The sequence below is a fragment of the Lepidochelys kempii genome, chromosome 7 (assembly GCF_965140265.1).
Source record: "Lepidochelys kempii isolate rLepKem1 chromosome 7, rLepKem1.hap2, whole genome shotgun sequence".
Lineage (NCBI taxonomy): Eukaryota > Metazoa > Chordata > Testudines > Cheloniidae > Lepidochelys > Lepidochelys kempii.
The window spans coordinates 23,169,114-23,192,046 of NC_133262.1; the positions used below are offsets into that span (position 1 = coordinate 23,169,114).

Sequence of the window (22,933 nt, forward strand, 5' to 3'; positions counted from 1 at the left end):
TCTGCTAGTGTCACAAATGGTCTCATCTCTAGCACTAGGCTTCCACATGCCAACTAGAATTAAAACCTTGCACAAAAAATACACGCCATGGTTTATTCACAGTGACAAGTGTGTGTTACCTTGTGAATTCTCAGATTGTTGGGCTACAAAAATGGATACACTTCTCCTTATAAAGACAGTTGTGATGGTGTCCTCGCTAGGCAGACAGACAACTCGTGACAGTAGAAAGAACAAGTTGAAAGCTTTCTTAATCTGGTTGCCGAAGCTCTTGGTCATGCAGATGACATCCATGAGAGAATGACAGTGGAAACAACCAGGGCTGATGTGGACAGGCCAAAGAATAATAACTGTCATGGGGAATGGTTAAAATCCATGGCCAGCTGCTCAAAGGCAAGGATCCTCAGGACATTACATTGTTTCACAGGGAATGTCAAGCACTGTGGGAGACAAAAAAAAGACTGACAATGCCAATTTGTTCCAAAAGCCAGATTCTGAAGACTTTCTGAGGGACTCCCTGTATACTGTGTCCCCCCGCGATACTATGCATTATGGCTGCCATTCCAGAGAAGCTATGCAGACTTGATAAATCTGCAGCCAATTTGCAGATTATGGTGTAATTTCAGTAGAGCTGGCAAAGGGAGGTGTAACTTTACCTCCCTGTGTTGCTAAGTTACTGTGACCTGGGGAGAGAGTTACTCTAGTGGAGGTGAGGTAGTGTTCTTCCCTCTACCCTCGGTGAGGATTCCAGATGATGGGTATGGCTTTAATTCCCACCAGGGCTCTATACAAGCTCTGCTTTTGGGAGCATCTGAGGAGGCACTGAACAAACCTACTGTGCAGAGACTCTGAACATGCTTCTCTCCCTCCCAGTGCTACCCTCTTCTCAGGCTGCACTTATGGTATCTGATGTAAATGTAGTTGTGGCCTTTGTGTGGAAGAACATTGTCTCCGTGGGTTCCCTGAGAGCTGCATGCATCTTAGAGGGTCCACTGGTTTGTGGAACAAACCTCACCTCCCCCGCCCCCCTGCTTCCATAAGGGGAAAACCCTGTCTTCTTAATAGAATGATGAGAAGGAAACTCCATGAAAGAAAACTCATGGAGATCCCTGCTGCCTGTGTGATTTAAATAAATAAATGGGAGAGAATATAGCCTCTCCTTGAATAAATGCTCAGCTCATAAGAATGGTATTGCAGAAAGGCTAGACTTAACTCATTTCAAACAAAATTTAACACCTGCATCCAAACTAAATAAGATTTTGGGTTTTTTTGAAGCAGGGTCCGTGTCTTCCTGTATGTTTGAACAGCAACCAGCACCAGGAGGCCCTAAGCAGGACTAGGGCTTCTGAGTGCTACTGGAATTCAAATAAATAACTAAAGAAATTAGCTAAGACCAATATGAAGCAAAAGGCATGCATGCCATATTTGCTTTGAGTAAATTGCCATAACATAATTTTTTATATTTGGATCCAGATTCTGCTCTCAGTTCCATGGTGTAACTCTGTAGTAACTCTGTTGACTTCAGTGGCGATACTCCAGACTTACACCATTCTAACAGATCAGTATCTGGCTTTCAGTCTTTCATGTGTTACTGTTGGCACAGAACATAGAATACACAGGCACTGCCCAAGAATATTCTCAGTCCAAATGAGAACTGAACATGCTGACCCTGGAGACTAACTACTCCAGATCCTTTGGTGTGAGAGAACCTGTGACAGAATATGGACAGTGCTTTATTTAAATTCCAAACTAGAAATACACGTGGATAACTACATAAGGCCTGATTCTGGTCACACACCAACTTTACACCTATGTAATTCCACTTACTTAAATTAAGTTATTCCTGTGTTACACTGATGTAAGGGATATGAAAAACATTCATACTGTTTGAGTGATTGTATTGTTCACAGAACCTATACCATGTGTCTTTTATCAGCTGTTCTACTTAGAATTGGTTGTTGCAACAGATAATGTTCCTGGAGACTCTTATGCTATTTAAATGGCATACATAATCCTTCCAAGTAAATGAACAGCCTTTCCTGAGGCTCAGAATCCTTTCTCCTATTCACCACATTCGACTGATCTTAGCTCTTTCTCTCCATATTTTCCCAGGAACATAACTATATTCGTTAGAAAGCTCAAGAAAGAGTGGTATTGTGTTCTTAATGACAGAGCCAATTGAGATACTTCTGGAAGAAAACCAGATGGGAAGGCTCTATTTAAGGTCATGCATTTTAATCTCTTGCTTAAAAATAAAAAAAGAAATCCTTTGCATCTGAGACTGTGAAAACTCATTACGACTGATGAGTAAATTAGAAAAAGACCTGCCAAATGCACCAGCTCATGCTAAAACACTTTCAAAAGAACTGCAGTCTTTGAAATATAGGTCAGTGGTAAGTGATATTGCATCAGCATAAGGGCATTAGTTCTGCATTGTTTTTATGTTATGTAATCCCTGTTTTTATAAATAAGAAAATATAGAAGGAATTAAATGAAAAATCCTGTTAGTAAGGACTTGGGAATCAAAGAATCTTTGTTTATCCTCCTTACTCTGGAATACCACCTCATTAAAACAGAGTTTTCCCTGAGCTCTTGCTGAGAGCTTCTCTTTAAACTTTTAAGCAGTTAAATGAGGTTCAATTAAATTCTGAATGTTTCCCTCATAAAATACTTATTTGAATGTGGTACTCAGGGGTCTCTCTGGGAAGGAAGGTTTGTGTAGGAGGAAGTAGAAGGAGAAATTTTAACTTTCATGCTTCAGTATTAACTGTGCCTTTGAATAAATTATGGTGCTTCTAAAGTAAACATGTCTATTCATAAATACATTCTGGATTTCCTCTGAGTAGCAGATAATGGGCCCAATTCTGCCCTTGGTTACCCCTGTTCACGTCTGGTAAGTGAGCTTGCATGGCAGTTGAACCAAGAGCAGAATTTGGCCTGATTCTGGCTATCAGAAGCTCCCCCATGTCATTGAGAGGCTACCAGCAGGTTGTAGGAGAAGCTGGAACTAAAATTGTGGCTTGTTGGCAACCGTTTGCTTTTCTCATGCCTGCTTCCAGTCAAGCTTTTCCTTCATGTTTTGCTACAAGACACATTACGTCATCTGTTTTCTCTGCAATAGTAAAGAATGGCAGGTGGTTTTCAATTCCATCTCCGTAAGAGTCTGTCAGAGCTAGCATTATGGCTCCCTTATTTCTCCCTGAAACCAATTATGCAGCACTGGTTTACAGGGAGTGAGAGAGCAATGCAAGTCCTAATACTCAGCTTGAGTGCTGTTAAAGAGTAATGACGGGAAATGTTACGTAAGGGTTTAGAGCTATTAAATCCATTGTGGATTCCAGAGATCAATTTAATAGTGAATTATTTTACAGAAAGAGAGGTAGCAAAGGAGCTTAGATTTCACTTGCTTATTGGTGAACCTGCTCTGTTTTTTCATCTTCATTTCTCTTTGATAAAAATTCAAACAAGGACTGAGAATACTTTACACTGCCTGTGTATTGTGATCAAAGGGCGTGAGAAGGTGGGGAAGTATTACAGTCCCCATTTGACAGAGCTTAGATGATCTGTAATTTCACCTGCATACATTTTTTTTGCACAACCAACTTGGGACCTCTCTGTGGCAAATACCCACCACACTCATGGAAGTTTGTGGGCTTTGTGGGTGCTCAGTTCTACCGAAAATCAAGCCCCATGTGTCTCAAGTTGAGTATCAGTGAACTAAGGCACGCAAAATTAGTGGCCGTTTTCGGAAATTTAGGCTTCAGTAGCATGGCTGAGGTAATATAACCCATGTCTCTTGATGCCGAGGTCGGTATCAGACCCAACCCCCACTCCCGCACAAAAGGGATATATTTATGGGTATTTTAAGGCTCTAATCACCACTCCAACTAAGCACTAGCACAGGGGAGTACTACTAGTTACTTCCATCCCTCCCCCACCATCTCTACAGAGATACCCACCCAAAATCCTGAATACTCAATTTTTCCATGAGTTTAAGTTTACCCATCTTTTCATACCACTGTTCCCTTTACCATTTCCTATGTTTAGTTATTGTGATGGATGTGACTCAAATCCCATTTAGTCTCACTGTATAAGAATAAGGGAGGTGGAGGGGAAGAGAGTTGTCCTAAAGTGAAACAATATTCTTTGCCTTCAGCCAATCAACAACGTGTGGGTATATGTAAGGCACAGCACTGTATCTCATTGAAATTCTGAGGATGTACTGATCATATCACCTACCCTGCATCGTCTTCTTTCATCAAAAGCCTTGTCTTGTAATCCTGATTTCTTAATAAAGACTAGGTATTGTATTTATATATTTATTTTACTAATGGAGCCTCAGGTTAAATTCAAAGTCCATTAGAACTGCTGCTTGCAGAGTGCCCTTGAAAGTGTGTTTGATTGCAGAACCATCCAAGCATGATAGGGAAAGCTCTGAAGCATTAACGGCTTTGGGAACACAAAGGTGGCTTTGCCGACTTATTTTAGTCCCACAGTGGCATCTGAACTGTCTCCTGGGGAAAGAAAATAACATAAAGAGTCTATATGTTGAAATGGTGTGTTTGCAAGGGACAGTGCTCTGGAATTAAATCCTCTTTTGTGACAGATGTGAAAATGACAGGCAGAGAAATGTTCAAAACTCCCAGAGTGAAATCCACCTCTCCCTGCACAAAGGTCAAGTAATCGGGCTTTGCGCAGAGAACAAAGCTGGGTGGTGGTGGAAAGAGATTGAATTCACCCACTCTGTTAATGGCAAAAGTCCACAGGGAGATGGGGCGGGGGAAGGGGAAAACAATGCAGACCTTCTAGCTGCCGTTCCAGACTATAGGCTGAAACAGCAGTTGCTGCTCCTTCATACACCATATACAGGAGTTTTGGGTCAGTGGAGCCATTTATTTTTCATGGCACCTCTGCACAGCTCTAGGTAGTTTAAGATATGCACAATTAAAAGGGTAAAAGTCCAGAATAGAGAGGCATGCCCCCATCATATCAACATTGTCCTGCCAGAACATTTGGCAGGACAGCTGCCTCCCCCAATCAGCTATCACATCCAATCTCTTCTGTTTTTTCTGGATGCTTCCCAAGGCTTTTCACACTATTTCCATCTTGTGTGAATTGAGCTTCAGACAGTTCTCCCTCATCCACTTCCCAGTCTCAGCCAAACACCAAGTCAGTTACTTAACTGCTGCAGCCAGGTCAAATGAGGTAGAAATGCAGCCTGAAGGTACCACAGCAGTCCACATGTTCTGACTAACCTTCTTGACGACTTCATAAACTCATTGTACAGGAAGGGCAATAAGGTAGAACCCTCTGGACTGGAGTGTGAGCAGTTGCAATATACAGTAGATTCTGACAAAGAAAAGCTTCTTCATTTCCAACCATCTCCAACCATGCCTCCACTCAAGGGCCAGTTTGAGTTTCCTTCACTGTAAGGAATTTCTGCATTGTGGATAAAAGTTGAAAGGACGGGCTTTAATTGTCAGCCTCTGTGGAACGGAATCTGTGTCTTCTTTCTTGGAGTATTGGCAAGTCATGCCTACTGAGATCCTGGAGACAGTGCAGGAGCTTTGAGTTGCTACCTGCAAGTGTGTGGCTAAGCAACTCTAGCAGTATCTGGAGTTTGCAGATTCCTTTGCATTATCTGCTAGCTTATTTCAGTGTTAGCATTATCTTAAAAGAGAAGCATAAAGCCATTCTCCTCTGGGTCTGATTCCTCATTGCTTAGAATACCCTTTTAGAAGCTTGAAAATTATATTTTATTCCCATCTGATTTTTTTTCTCATTTTCTGTTTGCCAAGCATTGATTTTTGTCTGTCTTGAATGAAGCTGAAATTGGATTTCTCTGTAATGGCTTGGTAAGGTACACATAAAAACTTAGACATTTCATATCTAGAGGACTTTTCCCATCTGATTATAACTACTTTTAGACAGGTAAAATTTAAGGCCTAAACTGGTTGATGGCAGTTTATTTAATTTTTTTAATATACTAGTGTTTAGTTTAGGCTTTGAAAGTGACTGGTGATAGACCATTAAAGTTTATTTCTTTAATAATTATACAAGGAAAATGTTTCAGTTTTCTCTCCCAGGGTTGCCACCATGAGTTCCTGTATTTGGTGAAGTTTTGGATTTTCTGCTAAAGCAGATTACTGGCATGTTACACACATGGTGCTGATTGAATTCTATTCTGGTTCAGTGTAAATTGTCCTTTTCATTCCTTCCAAAATTGCAGTGCCCATGATTATTGCATTTTTTATTGTAGTTACAAAATTCACAAGATGATTAAAAGAATGGTAATAATGTTCCTTAGAAAGTTCCAGAGGTGGCTCTCCCAGTGAGGCACTTGGGACAATACCATGTTCACAAAAGCTAGGCAACTAATCAGAGTCAAATAAACTTACTGCCATCCCCATCCACTGCTATTCACAGCTTTAATTTAAACAACAAAGATCTTCCATCCTTCAGATGAAGGATCCACGTAGGAGCAGATACTTCTGCACCCTACACTGTTACTCACATTCCACCAGTGGATACCATAGAAGCAGTGCTTTTGGGAGGCCACTTGATTAAACAGCCTGGCTGTCATATTAAAGGACCAAGGGGTACTTTAAAGGTACCCTTGAGAAACGAAAACATAGTCAGCTAAGGAAGAAACAGTGTCCCACCTTTATAGGTTAAGACCAGCATCTTAAATCCTGCTAGGAACCATTAAAGAGTCAGGGCCGAGTACTGTGCACCAGTTTAGTATGCTCTTGGTATGAAGCACCATTTAATAAGAGTGCAGAATTCAGCTGTCCAAACTTTCATTGCCAAATAGTCTTAAGGCATAGCTCCATTGAAATGGGATTATAACGAAGGCATGAATAACTGTAGAAGGTGTGAATTGAAGGAGCAGGTTGCCTTTTTCTCACCAGGAACAGATAGAAAAGAGCAGTTTTGATCACAGCTGCCACCTGTGCCTCTTGGAATAGCTTAGGATCGAATATGACCTCCAACTGCAAACCTGTGCAAGAGGCAGCATGTGCTCTTCCTCGGTCGATCAATAGGATTGATGGGACCACTGCCATTTTTTCTGGATACTTATCCATCCTGTCCACAGTATCTCCACTGTGTGGAGGTTGAGTTTTGGTCAGCTCACCCTCATCCAAACCGCCACTTGCACCCGAACACTGAGTAAATTACAGACCCTCCACAGCTGCCGGTCCAGTCTGTTAACTGAAATAGCAGTTACTGCCCTTCCACACACCCTGTGCCGGAGTTGTGGGCCACTGGAACCACATCACGTATATTTTCTAGCACCTTTACACAGCTCTAGGTAGTTTGATATGCACAATCAAAAGGGTAAAAGACCAGAATAAAGAGATCTTGCCCCATTATATCAATGCTCTCCTGCCAGATTGCTCTGCAGAACAACAGCCTCCCCCAAACAGCTACCACTTCCCATCTCTGCCACTTTTTCTGGATGCCTCACCAACCTATCCACATTATCTCCATCTTGTGTGTGGATCAGCTTCAGCCATCTTGCCCTCAACCAACCCCCTGGCCCAGCCAAACTCTGAATCAATTGCACAACTGCCCCAACCAGGTCAGGTAAAGTAGAAATGAGCATCCTCAGCTACCTGAAAGCACCACAGCTCCCAGATTTATGGCCTGTTAGAATGAACCCACTGACCCTTGATGGTGAGGTATATGACTATGAAACTTTTTTGAGCAGGGATATATACACAACATTGATTTCATGCCTGGGCCATGACCAGGGCATCTAGGTGCTACGGTAATACAAATAATAATAATGATCCAAGGCACATTAAAATAAATGGGAGGGAGATTTCTCATTGGCTTTACTGGGCTTTGGATCAGGCCCTAAGCTCCCAAACTCCTGTATCAGTTCACTGCTGTGAACTCAAGGTAAAAGTGGGGATGAGTGGTCTCCTCTTTGGTTGCTCTAAAATACTGATCAGGAATAGCGAGATGTGCCTAGGGCATTACAGCCCCCACCTTTACAGAGCCCCTCACAAATGCCTTTGGAGATGGTACAAAAGGTTAAAAATAGGGCTGGCAAACTATTGAAAAAATTAATCACAATTAACGATGCGATTAATCGCACTGTTAAACACTAATAGAATACCATTTATTTAAATATTTTTGGGTGTTTTCTACATTTTCAAATATATTGATTTCAATTACAACACAAAATACAAAGTGTACAGTGCTCACTTTATATTTATTTTTATTACAAATATTTGCACTGTAAAAAACAAAAAAAATAGTATTTTTCAATTCACCTAATACAAGTACTGTAGTGCAATCTCTTTATCATGAAAGTTGAACTTGCAAATGTAGAATTATGTACAAAAAAAAACTGCATTCAAAAATAAAACAATGTGAAACTTTAAAGCCTACAAGTCCACTCAGTCCTACTTCAGCCAATTGCTCAGACAAACAAGTTTGTTTACATTTGCAGAGATAATGCTGCCTGCTTCTTGTTTACAATGTCACCTGAAAGTGAAAACAGATGTTCGCATGGCACTGTTGTAACCGGCGTCGCAAGATATTTACGTGCCAGATGTGCTAAAGATTCATATGTCCCTTCATGCTTCAGCCACCATTCCAGAGGACATGTATCCATGCTGATGATGGGTTCTGCTCGATAATGATCCAAAGCAGAGCAGACTGATGCATGTTCATTTTCATCATCTGAGTCAGATGCCACCAGCCGAAGATTAATTTTCCTTTTTGGTGGTTCGGGTTCTGTCGTGTCCGCATCTGAGTATTGCTCTTTTTAAGACTTCTGAAAGCATACTCCACACCTCATCCCTCTCAGATTTTGGAAGGCACTTCAGATTCTTAAACCTTGGGTCGAGTGCTGTAGCTATTTTTAGAAATCTCACTCACATTGGTACTTTCTTCGCATTTTGTCAAATCTGCAGTGACAGTGTTTGTAAATCAAACATGTGCTGGGTCATCATCCGAGACTGCTATACTATGAAATATATGGCAGAATGCAGATAAAACAAAGCAGGGGACATACAATTCTCCCCCCAAGGAGTTCAGTCACAAATTTAATTAACATACTATTTTTGTAACGAACATCATCAGCATGGAAGCATGTCCTCCGGAATGGTAGCTGAAGCATACGAATGTTAAGCATATCTGGCACGTAAATACCTTGCAATGCCAGCTACAAAAGTGCCATGTGAACGTCTGTTCTCACTTTCAGGTGACATTGTAAATAAGGGTATGTCTATACTACCCGCCGGATCAGCGGGCAGCGATCGATCCAGCAGGGGTTGATTTATCGTGTCTAGACTAGACGCGATAAATTGACCCCCGAGCGCTCTCCCATCAACTCTTATACTCCACTGGCATGAGAGGCGCATGTGGAGTCGACGGGGGGAGTGGCAGCAGTCGACTCACCGCAGTGAAGACACCGCGGTGAGTAGATCTAAGTACACTGACTTCAGCTACGTTATTCACGTAGCTGAAGTTGCGTAACTTAGATCGATTTCCCCCCACCCCCCCCAGGGTAGACCAGGCTTCAGAAGCAGGCAGCAGTATCTCCCATAAATGTAAACGAACTTGTTTGTCTTAGTGATTGGCTGAACAAGAAGTAGGACTGAATGGACTTGTAGGCTCTAAAGTTTTACATTGTTTTGTTTTTGAGTGTAATTATGTAACAAAATATTATCTACATTTGTAGATTACACTTTCACAATAAAGAGATTGCACTACAGTACTTGTATGAGGTAAATTGAAAAATACTATTTTTTATAATTTATTATAATATTTGTAATAAAAAATAATAATATAAAGTGAGCACTGTACACTTTGTATTCTGTGTTTGTAATAGAAATCAATATATTTGAAAATGTAGAAAAACATCCACAAATATTTAATACATTTCAATTGGTATTCTATTGTTTAACAGTGCAATTAATCGCAGTTAATTTTTTTGAGTTAATGGCATGAGTTAACTGTGATTAATCAACAGCCCGAGTTAAAAACAATCCCAATGAAGAGGCAGATAAAAAAACTCTCTTTAAAACATTACCTACTGTAGGCTCCTTTCACTGACTGGCCATTTTAAATGACACCATTTTAGGGGCAAAGTTTCAAAAGGCCCCTCCCCAAAACTGTGCTAGCAATATTTGCAGCCATACCCTTTTAAATGTAAGTGAGTAATTAAGTGCAGAAGCACCCATTTTGGTCTCATAAACTTGTGGGGTCCTGAATGGGCATGTGTATTTGGAGGCCCGTTGGAAATCTGGCCATTAATTTGGAAATTGCATGAATATTGCTGTCATTTTATATTTAAAAGTGGGCACATGCACACATGCACACACAAAAGAGCTGCTTTAGCATGGAGATGCCATCAATGCTCATTATAGGGTATTGTATCGAGTGGCACAGATGCAGAACCTGCTGGAGTACATCAGCATATTAATCCTTGAGATCTAAAGGCTGTGAATTCAAAACCCAGAGCTGCTCACTGGAAAATATTTAGAGACACAGTGCCTGCCGTACAATTTCAGTGTGCAAACATTGCACACTGAAGATGGAGTGAGGATGGGGAGATACTGGTGCTGAATGTTGCAATATGTTCCAAGAAATGAAAACCAGGAGCAGTTTTTTTGAAGGCCCAGCTATTCTAAAAACAGAATCCAGACATCCTAATTAAGTCTCAACTGGTAGGGCTTGTTTTAATTCACAAGAAAAACAAGAATTAAAATTCAGCTACTGCTACTGCCCTCACAATGCATTATGTGTTTCTATTTGGAATGTGGTCTGAGAACAGAATTTGAAAGGAATATAAAACCCTACATATTTATCCATTTGAACCATTATGGGACTAGTTTCAGAGTAGTAGCCGTGTTAGTCTGTATCAGCAAAAACAAGGAGGAGTGCTTTTGGCACTTTAGAGACTAACAAATTTATTCGGGCATAAGCTTTTGTGGGCTAGAACCCACTTCATCAGATGCATGGAGTGGAAAATACAGGAGCAGGTATAAATGCATGAAAAGATGTGAGTTGCCTTAACAACTGTGAGGTCAGTCTAATGAGACAAATCAATTAACAGCAGGGAGGAAAAATAACTTTTGAAGTGGTAATGAGAGTGGCCCATTTCAGACAGTTGACAAGAAGGTGTGAGTAACAATAGGGGGAAATTAGTATTGGGGAAATTAGGTTTAGGTTTGTAATGACCCAACCACTCCCAGTCTTTATTCAGGCCTAATCTGATGGTGTCCAGTTTGCAAATTAATCCCAGTTCTGCAGTTTCACGTTGGAGTCTGTTTTTGAAGTTTTTTTGTTGAAGAATTGCCACTTTTAGGTCTGTTATTGAGTGACCAGGGAGATTGAAGTGTTCTCCTACTGGTTTTTGAATGTTATGAGACTAGTCTTTCTTGAGTCTCTACACAGACTGAGACTAAAGAAAACTGGGTTCTAATCTTGAATCTGACACTGACTGGTTATGACCTTGGCCAAATTGATGTCTGTTACCTCATCTATAAAATTGATTTTGTAACACCTGCCTCTCAGAGGTGTTCTGAAGTTTAATCAGTTAGCATATGTAAATTATTTACAGCAACTTGAGATCCTCTGATAGAAGGTGCAAATAACAAAATTTATATGAAATATCTCTATTTTTAAGTACCTATCTGAAAACTTGCATTGATGTATCTGATACTTACTATGCATTTCACTGAAATACAGTGGTAACCCGTAAGGATCAGTTTGGTCAGGTTTTGTTTTGACTTACAACTGAATGATCACTATATCCAGAGCCCTAAAGCAGTGAATTTTCAAGATCAGATGCATACAGACATTCAAAGTCACTATCTCATATGTATACAGCACGTTTTACCAGGCATCTTAAGACCCGGGTGGTAGGTCAGACAGATATTAACTGTCTTTAACTGACATTCCTGCCAACTGGACAACTATTTTATCTGCAGCCAGTTTGCCCTTACAAAGGGATGAAATTCTTTCCTACCTTTTGCAAAATCCAAATGATTCTTGATTAGTGAGAGTGAAGGGCAAACCCACTGACACCAAATTACTTTTGGAAAGCAATTTTTGATCCTTATAACTGAATGATCATGTGATCTGGCTACTACCAACAAACAACAAGTCACTACAGTCAAATTCTTCTGTGTAATTAAAAAAAAAAAAAAAAGGAGGTCGAGTACCTTGGCATTTTGCAAAAGTGCCTCTTGCCCTTCCTGCCATATCTAGGTGAGAATGGAGCTCCTTTGGGGCAGCCGTGAACTCTGTAGTAAAGGGGCGTGGCTTTTAATTTGAAAGCCTCTGATTACCAAGCTTCTGGAGATGAAAAGAGAAAATCTATGAGGAGAAAAACTGAGAGCATGTAAATAAAAAATAATTCCATAAAGACAAGAAAGCAGCCAGTTTCAGTGGCACTCTGGGACTGCCGTATTTCTGTCTTGGTGTCCTGTGTATTTGATATATATCTTTCTCTGCAGGAGGAATTGGCTGCTTGGGTCGAGACAGGGGACAGGCACGGCAATGTCTTGATGCAGTGGAGATTTATAACCCTGATGGGGATTTTTGGAGAGATGGGCCTCCGATGCCTTCTCCTCTCCTCAGCTTACGAACCAACTCCACTAGTGCAGGCTCGGTGGAAGGGAAGCTATATCTCTGCGGAGGATTTCATGGAGCAGGTATTGAATACATCTGAAAGGAGTTTGATGTTTCTTCCACAATTTAAGCTTTACCATTCCATCACACATACAGTCACTGAAGGGATGACTGAGTAGCCTAATCATCAGGTTTAAAATACCGAAGTTCCCGAGCCCCACAGAGTTGCACCCTAGCAGAGTTGATTCAGCCATTTGTATTTCTGATTCCTAATGTCAATATAAATTGAGTACCATGCTGTTTACTTGCTTTTAGACTTTTGGCTAAAACACATAAGGTGTTTCAGATTCCAAGAGTCTGATCTCTGCTACACCTGTGAAAATCAAACTCCACTAACTTCAGTAGGGTGATTCCAGATTTACATCAGTGTACCTGAGATCAGAGTCTGCCCCTAAGTTTCTATGTTAGGCACACTAAAAAGTTTTGGATATTTTTTTAAGAGTAAGGCTTTGTCCTTAGTCAAAATTTCTATTCAGCATAGCTACCTGGCCTTCATTACCACAGTATTTGAGCACCTCATTTCCTGCCCCCCTTTCCATCCTATGGCTGGAGAGATATTTATGGGCTACTTCACCTTGAATGGGTACCTTGAAATATGTGTTAACTACTTATGCTAAACAATCTGTTCCACCTTGTATTTAGCTGTGACACTCGGGGAGCTTGTTTACACGTACAGCGCTGCAGCCGTGCAGCTGCGCCGCTGTAGCGCTTTGGTGAAGATGCTACTACACTGATTGGGAGAGCTTCTCCCGCGGTGTAGTAATCCACCTCCACGAGAGGCGGTAGTTATGTCGACGGGAGAAGCTCATATGTTTCCCAGACCTGAAGAAGAGCTCTGTGGAGCTCAAAAGCTTGTTTTCTAAGAAGGCCTTTGCACAGCACCCCTGTGAGGTAGGAAAGTACTGCTATTCCCCTTTTACAAGCAGAGAAATGGGACTTATCCAATATCATAGAATCATAGAACTGGAAGGGACCTCGAGAGGTCATCTAATCCAGTCCCCTGCACTCAAGGCAGGACTAGGTATTATCTAGACCATCCCTGACAGGTGTTTGTCCAACCTGCTCTTAAAAATCCACAGTGAAGGAGATTCCACAACCTCCCTAGGCAATTTATTCCAGTGCTTAACCACTCTGACAGTTAGGAATTTTCTCCTAATGTCCAACCTAAACCGCCCTTGCTGCAATTTAAGCCCACTGCTTCTTGTCCTGTCCTCAGAGGTTAAGAAAAACAATTTTTCTCCCTCCTCCTTGTAACAACCTTTTATGTACTTGAAAACTGTTATCATGTCCCCTCAGTCTTCTCTTCTCCAGACTAAAAAAAAACAATTTTTTTCAATCTTCCCTCATAGGTCATGTTTTGTAGACCTTCAATAATTTTTGTTGTTCTTCTCTGGACTTTCTCCAATTTGTCCACATCTTTCCTGAAATGTGGCACCCAGAACTGGACACAATACTCCAGTTGAGGCGTAATCAGCGCAGAGTAGAGCGTAAGAATTACTTCTCGTGTCTTGCTTACAATACTCCTGCTAATACATCCCAGAATGATGTTTGCTTTTTTTGCAACAGCGTTACACTGTTGACTCATATTTAGCTTGAGATCCACTATGACCCCCAGATCCCTTTCCGCAGTACTCCTTCCTAGGCAGTCATTTCCCATTTTGTATGTGCATAACTGATTGCTCCTTCCTAAGTGGAGTACTTTGCATTTGTCCTTATTACATTTAATCCTGTTTACTTCAGACCATTTCTCCAGTTTGTCCTGGAAACTGAGAAGTACCAGCATTATCAGAGATCAGGAGGAAGGTCCCGTGGTGAGAATAAAGAAGGCGTTGGGAGGAGGCCATGGGGAAGTAGCCCAGGGAGTTGTAGCTGTCACGCAGCTGTTACAGGAGCCACTGTGGACAGCTGCACTCCACAGGGCCCTGGGCTGGAACCTGGAGTAGAGGGCGAGCCCGGGTTCCCCCCATCCCTCCATCCCCCGCAACTCCCTACTTGATACCGGAGGAGTTGACCTGGACTGTGGGTTCCACCAAAGGGGAAGGTCTCTGGCCTGTTCCCCGATCCACTACGTGGATCATCAGAGACTGTGGGGATTGTTCTTCCTTTTCCCCATGCTGGCCAGTGATGAGGCTAACTTAGTGAACGGCAGATTTGAGCCACGAAAGTGGCCAAACTGAGGGCTGCTGTGAACCTCTGAGGCAAGCAAATCTGCCAATAAGCGCAGGACCCACCAAGACAGAGGAGGAACTTTGTCACAGTATGAATATTATCTAACAGGCATATTTTGTGTCATCTTTCAGCCAAGAATTTTGTGACCTCAAAGCACTAGTGGTTATGACACGTCATTGTGTTTCCATGGCAAACATTGTGCTATCATGTTTTACTAGTTTCTCACAGCAACATTCGGATTCAAAAACAAAAAGCCTAAACCAACTAAGTGCAAATTTCAAAAGACTGATCAGATGCAACAGTAAATGAAGCAATTACATTCATCATGACTAACTGTTTAGTATGAAACTTTCTGAATAAAGGCACTATGGTAGCTTCAGAGACATCAAAAACACCCAGTCTGAACACCATCACACTTTGGCACTGAGTCATATGTAAAGGGTGCTGGTACTGGGATTAGAAAAGGGAGAGAGGGAGGAGTCAGAGTGTGTGTCTGAAAGTCCCCAGGTGGATTTCAAGATGGTGAAAATCTTAGAATCATAGGGTTAGAAGGGACCACAAGGGTCATGTGGTCTAACCCCCTCCCAAGTTGCAGGATTTGTTGTGCGCAGTCACTAAACCATTCAAGAGACAGATGGCTATCCAGCCTCCTGTTGAAAACCTCCAGTGAAGGAGCTTCCACTACCTCCCTAGATAGTCTGTTCCACTGTCCTACTGTTAGGAAGTTTTTCCTGAAATTTAATCTCAAATGAAGTTTTGTGGGTGCATTAGATGGGAAGTCAGACTAGATGATCAAAATTATCCCTTCAGGGTATGGATCTATGGACTATCAGAAATTAGGTTTGAGTGGATGCTTTTTGATTTGCCCCTCTTGCAATCTTTCTGTTATGTGTTTGTACAATGCCAGCATAATGGGTCCCCACTAGTGCAAAATAAATAATGACATAATGTTCTTTTAATGTAGTTGGGGTTTTTTATTTAGCTTGCAAATCCAGCACTTGGAAGTTAGTAAATGTCAGTTTTACAGTTGCCAGTACAACTTCCGTTCTGCCCTGAATGCACTAATGAGGCAGGGTCCCTGCAGGAAGAATAGGATGCAATCATGTCACTGAAAACTGCATCCCTAATGCCTGTGCATAAGGGGGCCAAAATACAGCTGCACTGACAACCGTCAATCCGGAGGTTTGGTTTTCTTACTTTCAAACACTTGACTTTGCAAATTAAATCATGTTCCTTTACATAGTGTTTTTTTTTTGGGGGGTGCAATTTCCAAGGGTTTCATTAAAGGAGAAAGGTAAAGCCAGATTTTATTATGCACAACTCTAGCAACCACCAATCACACATCATCAAGAGGGTTTGAACTCTAGGTCATCAGCATGATAGCACAGACATTGACCACTCATACTGCAGGACTAACTGGCAGCAAAAGGCTATTATTCCAGAGGCAAAAATGGGCAGATGGGACCGTGTGCTGGGCCCAGAGGCGTGGTTGGGGTAAGCCTGGTTCTCTCTCTTCTCTGCCATGTCCCCTGGACATTGTGGGAGCTCCTGCCCCATGTGGTGCCACTGAGGCAGGAGGAGGAACGAGCCCCTGGTGCTATGTGTTGGGTTCGGGCTGGGGTGAGGACTGGGGTTTATGGAGGAAGCCTAGCTGGGCTCCACTCACCCTCACATAGCTGCTCCAGCAGCTCCCAAGCATTTCCAAAATAGTGTTTCTGCTGCTTTGGAGCAGCCTGGGCGCAGCTCTCTAGAATATTCCTGTTTGGCTGCTATTTTGGCATTCTGGCAACGTTTTCCTCAGGCACACAATGGAGCAGGGCTGCCCAGAGGATTCAGGGGGCCTGGGGTCTTTGGCGGTGCGGTCCTTCTGCTTCGGGGCACTTCGCTGAAAACTCTCCTGGGGGCCCCTGCAGGGCCTTGGGCCTGGGGCAAATTGCCCCACTTGTCCCCCCTCTGGGCGGCCCTGCAACAGAGAGAAAGGGGTCTGGTAATTTTCAGATGTTTATCACTCAGCCAAACCTAAACGGTATTTCACAGGACAAGCTCATGGCACATCTGTAACCTCAGCCGAATTTCAAAGGGGTGCTTGCTGCTGTGAACTCTGGAGGTGTCAGAGCTTCTCCAAAAAGGTCAAAAGCAATTTTTATAATGGAAGTTGTTAGGCAACCTAAATATCAAGGTTGCTACCAGCTCTCCCTATAATAATAAATCAGTCCAACCCCCACAGCCTGATTCATCTTTGCTTGTACTTAAACCTAATCTGGATCCAGCCCAGGGCTCAGATTGCACCTCCTTAGTGAACTGGTATGGTATGTTTTTGTTTTGTGTTTTTGGCTGGCTGCCATTTTGATTTTGCTCCTGTGCCCTTCACACTGCCTAGCTGACACTCAACAGCCATCTTGAGTTGTTATCGGCACCCCTGGAGAATCAGAGGCCAGAGGCACCACATGCAAACACACACCTGGGCTCAAAAGCACCAGCTGTCAACTACCTGAAGGCCCCAGACTTGAATGAGGGGAAAGTCAATACCGCACACTGGCTACTGCTCCTGCCACCAAGTCCCTGGGCTGCCACTGCTTTAAACTCCCGTCATTGGGGGCTCCACTCATTGCCACTTCTCAAGTCTCTCAGCCTGCCTGAGAGAGTACAGCCAGAGTAGCAGTAACAGCCACCTCAGCAGCACGGGAGGAGCAACTGTACAGGCAACAATCCAAAGCCCCACGAAGGGGGAGTCAGTGGACCTACTGAGCTTTGCTGAGAGTGAGCTGAACCCAGAAGAGCATGCCAAACAGTGCAGAGTGTGCAAGGGTGAGCTGAGCCCAAGATGTCTCCAAGACTCACCAAGGGTAAGCTGAGCCCTGGTAGGCCTCTGAACCCCAGGGATGGCATAATGGCATTTTGTTTGGATGTTTCCTGTAGGGCAGGGTTTGATTTGTGGGTGGAGCTTTGGAAAGTACCACTTTTTTTTAGTTTGATCCTTGATCCAGATCTGGACCCTGGCTCATGTGTGTTGTCCTGCTGAGAGGCGCCATCTTCCCGTAATATTACTTCTGACAATGGCCATTCTAGGTATGTGAAAAACCATTTCTGTTCTGCTGAAATTCCAGTTTCAAATCTGCTTTAACTTGACTTGGGAAGCTTAATTCTGTAGCCACTAAAACAATGGTGTCCACATTAACTGGCTTGGTTCTCCTAAGAAGTGAACTAATATTAAGTCAGGAGGAATTATTAATCTATTTGTCTCTGACGCTCTGCTCCCCCAGGCATTCCAGTGTCACAAATGCTATCTGTCAGCAATATTGCAGCCCCCAGCAAGATGCGCAGAAATATGGTGTTTTAATTAATTGAAATCTTGTTGACAATTAATCTATAGTTTTGCAGACAAGCTGCTCTTAAAGTGAACATTCAGAATAATGCAATGGGCAATAGCCATCTCGTGTTCTACTAGATGTTTTGCTGAGCTACTGCCATAGCTACGGATTTTAAACCAGCTTTTGTAGCTTGCCTGCATAATGGTCTTGTTGATACATTTTATATTTCCTTTGCCTTTTTACATAAAATGAAATCCTAGACCCTGCACAGGGTGACAGCTATTAGTGTTTCGAGCTGTGTGTATGGCATAAGCAGTCACATTAGCATGCTTCACTGAAGGATGTGGCAAGCTCATGTTAAGTTATTCAGCATTACATATTTATAAAATGCCTGCCAGTTAAGTTTCCTATTTCTTTCACTGATTCTGAAGATAAAAATGTTCATGGGTTAAAATCGTGGAGGGGTGTGTGTGGGGGGGTGTGCGTGTTTGTTAGAAGTGGGTTATTTGCTTTCACTCTAGGTTTGCCAAGGTGCAAATTTGTTGACCTTCACATCATGTTGTCAAGCTTATGTGCTTTCCTAGGCTTGGGGGAGGGTTTGAATCAATTGAGGAATTGGTAGAAGCTGTACTTTTGCTAGGGGTTTTTGTTTACAGATATTGACCCAATTGTATAATTAGTAGAGTTGTAGGAATAAATTCTGGGCATACATGCAGATATAATTCTTAAATTATTTTTAAAAATTAAATACTATTGTTTGCTAAGAGCACGTGCCTAGGCTGTCACTCAAAACTACCCACCCTCATATGTCCTTGGCTGTTTTGCAAAACAAAAGGAAAACTACCTGAATTCAGCTATTAAAGGCCCTACCTCAAACACAGGGTCTGCTGCTATTGGTCCATCACATATAAAAGTCCTTCCGAACCTCATCAATTAAATCCACTTGATACTGAGCTAGGTGTATTTGAAGTGGCAGTTAACCCCTTCTCTACCTCAAATACAGTTCAGAGCAGTAATATATGTTTATACCAATGTTGCTACAATGAATTAAAGACGTAGCTAGTATGTTTGTGCACCACTGCCTTCTCCTGGATGAAATCAGAGATGCTTAACTGTGTGTCATAGGACCCATCCTGTTAATAACAACTGGAGATTCTCCTTTGGCTTAAGTGGTAGGGGAGTCTCTGATTTTGGAGCAGGAGGGCCTGAGTTACATCCTTGTAGTTATTATGAAGTTCCAAGTAGCCACGGCATGCAGCATAGGGACACTCATGAAGTCCTAGACAATCATGGAATTGTTACGTTTCTATACTGTGACAAAGTTCCTCTTCTACTTTGGTGGGTATTGCACTTATTGGCAGATCTGCTCGCCTTGGAGCTTCACGGCAGCCCTCAGTTTGGCCGTTTTCGTGAATCCACAGTCCAGGTCAACTCCTCCTGTGTCTGACCAGGAGTTGGGAGGTTTGGGGGGAACCCGGGCCCGCCCTCTACTCTGGGTTCCAGCCCAGGACCCTGTGGAATGCAGCTGTCTAGAGTGCCTCCTGGAACAGCTGTGCGACAGTTACAACTCCCTGGGCTACTTCCCAATGACCTCCTCCCAACACCTTCTTTATCCTCACCATAGGACCTTCATCCTGGTGTCTGATAATGCTTATACTCCTCAGTCCTCCAACAGTCAGCGTTCTCACTCTCAGCTCCTAGCGCCTCTTGCTCCCAGCTCCTTACACGTGCACCACAAACTGAAGTGAGCTCCTTTTTAAAACCCAGGTGCCCTGATTAGCCTGCCTTAATTGATTGTGGCAGCTTCTTGATTGGCTGCAGGTGTTCTAATCAGCCCGTCTATCTTAATTGTCTCCAGAAGGTTCCTGATTGTTCTGGAACCGTCCCTGTTACCTTACCCAGGGAAAAGGGACCTACTTAAGCTGGGGCTAATATATCTGCCTTCTATTACCCTCCTGCAGCCATCCGGCCCGATCCTGTCACAATACAGATATTTAAATAGCTAACCCAAATGTATTTAACTGCCTCATCATCATCATTTACATGACGTGCTCTTGAAAACAAATATATAAATTGGAATAGTGTTTAGTTTCTAGCAGGGCAGTGCCATGTTGTAATTACTGTATTCCAGCTGAGCTAATGAGTTTGGATCTCAGCACCATCCTTTCCTGAGAGTGGACTAGCTTAACGGTTTTTTATTTTGACTAATCTACCATAACGTCTGCTCCCTTCAGTCTCATCTGTTATATGATTTAGATGGAGAATAATTGTTGTGCTTGTTTTGGATTATAGTGGTTACAGTACATTACTTGAAGCAAATTAAATTTAGACATATTAAGGAGCCTGGCACAGTAAATACTGTACTTGTGAAGTTTGGGGGATGTGGGATTGGAACAAAACTGTTTCTGAAGCACCCTGCTATGTTCCCAGTTAAATAAAGCAGGAGGGCAAGTTCTTGGCTGATTGCTGCCTGTTTGCAACCCTGCTTGTTTCCCTGATCAGTTAGAATTTACTAGGTAACACTGAATATTTAAAGTTCTCCTGTCCACAGTTATTATGTTTTGAATACATTTTCCTATTAATAAATGGGATGCAGAATCCCTGTTTTGTTTTGCACAGATCTAGCTCATCATAAGCTGTCAAGCTGCAGGCTCTCAACCATCTATCAAGCCTGCATGTGGAATCCACACTAAGAAGCTGCTGAATGACCTTTCACCTAATTTTCACACTAACCAGAGTAATATGTAATTCAGCTCTTGGGGGAGAGAGAGAGAGAGAGAGAGAGAGAGCTCTAGCAAGCTCTGTTCCTAGAAATGGCTGCCCACTTATCCAGCATTCATCAACCTAAAACACACAACAGTAACTAAGGCTGATATAGGTCTCAGAAGCAATGACGATCTGCACCTGCTTGCTACGGGTTCTGAATTTGACCCCGTGTTTGATGGGAAGATATTAGTAATCCAGTCACACTTCAGATCAAGTTTCTATTTATATCTAGTTTAGAAAGTGTTAATAAATGTTCAATAAATGTTCAACAATTGTTATAGAGTCCAATAGGTTGCTTATAAACATGGCTTACAGCCATGTATAACATCTGCTGATGTACTTATAACTGTCTATAACATATTGTTACCCCCTGGGGCCAAAATGTGGGGTCTAGTAGGTTGTTCCAGCTAGCAGCAGAAACTGGTGATAGTCGGGATTTCTTTGATGCAGTTTTGTTCACTTATAAAGAATGTACAAAGTCCTGTGTCTCTGAATGCAGAAGGAACCAAGAACAAAAGGAGCACTTTCTTAGCTTTCAGCCCAAGCCTAGGGTTGCCAGTTTTGGCTGGCCGTATTTCTGGAGGTTTCATCACCTAACATAATCTTTAATTAAATATTAATCTTTAATTCCTGGAGACTCCAGGACAATCCTGAAGGGTTGGCAATCCTACCCAAGCTGCTTTAGACCCAAAAGCTGTCTCTGTAGCTTTATCCAGGGACACCCTGTGCTGAGAGGCTACTGCTAAGCTTTCTTGTGGTTTTTTGCCTCTGCTTTTGTTCTATTCTTACCTGTTCACCATTTCAGTGTGTGTGCTCTCCACCCACACACCAGCCCACCTGGTCACAATGCCTAGTCAAACCCTCCGCTCACCTGCTGCTAGTTTCTGAGCAGACTCTGTTAGGGTTTGTTTTAGGTGTGACCCTTAAGTGTCTCTTACAACTGTCTTAAATGTGGGACTTGGTCACACATCAGTTTGAATGAAGTTTTAATTTAACCCCTAACAATGTTTCACACACCTCATAACAATATACTGCTTGTGTCTACAACATGCTTATAACATTTATTAATCCTTTCTAAACCATTTATCAATGGGATCTTAGCATAGAGTGGGACCAGTAATTCTGTTTCTGTAAGGGCCTGGTCCTGCAGCCCTTACTCATGTGCTACTGAAGTCAATGCACCTAATCTTGTGACCGTTGAAGTTAATGTGAGTTTTGCCATTAACTTCAGTGGGAACAAAATCAGGCCTGAGGAGAGTACGCATGAGCGTAAGGAATGCAAGATAAAAGGATAAATAATTAGAAAGGCTCTGGATATTGAAACCCAAACAAAGACAGTTGAAATAGCAGTGGAAATGGGAGGTCCTCCCTCTAAGCCACCACATCCAACTTTTAAAAACAGCGTATAGGTCATGAGTGCACTGACCGCTCATGAAGTTGAGACTGGGGGGCTAGAAGCATTAGACGCTAGGTAGGCAGATCGATAGAGGCCTTGTCTGAATTGGGTTCATTCTCTGAACAGATGCACCGAACTGTAAGATACATCGCACCACTGTACACCCAAGCCACAATGTGCCTCCTAGTTCTCCCCGAGCTCTGGTGGGTCCGTACCCTGCACCAATTCTAAGCCTGGCACAATGTGCACTGGCCAGTGTGCTGAGGGGTGAAGCCCAGGCTTTCCCTGTTCCCTGCACACATGCACAGATAAGGAGATGTAGTGACTCTGCAAAGAGTGTGCTCTGTGATGTGAGTAGCCAGCTCAGAGGAGTTAGGGAGCACCGTATGCCCCCATGCTCCCCTGCATGGGCACACAGGATGGCTCATGATCTGGCTCCTAGTGATGGACAGAAATGGGATTGAGTACCTGGAGAAAACATTTTCCTCTTTTGTCCAATTGCAAGTCAGGATTTCATGTCTCCCATGATGACAGGCTAACAAACCATTTAACCCATTGCAGCAAAAGCATGTGCATTCCCCTGCCCCCAAGCTTGTAACATTGTAACAGGTAATTAGGAAGGCAGCTATGAATGGCCATG

The 22,933-nt window shown here is 42.6% G+C and overlaps 1 protein-coding gene across 1 annotated transcript in view; it reads left to right on the forward strand.

Moving 5' to 3' along the window:
* KBTBD12 (kelch repeat and BTB domain containing 12) overlaps nucleotides 1-22,933 on the forward strand; it is a 48,187-nt gene that overhangs the window by 19,591 nt on the left and 5,663 nt on the right. Inside the window, exon 5 of the mRNA XM_073351377.1 lies at nucleotides 12,477-12,674. Coding sequence (XP_073207478.1) covers nucleotides 12,477-12,674 — 198 coding nt within the window. The remainder of the gene's footprint in view (nucleotides 1-12,476; nucleotides 12,675-22,933) is intronic.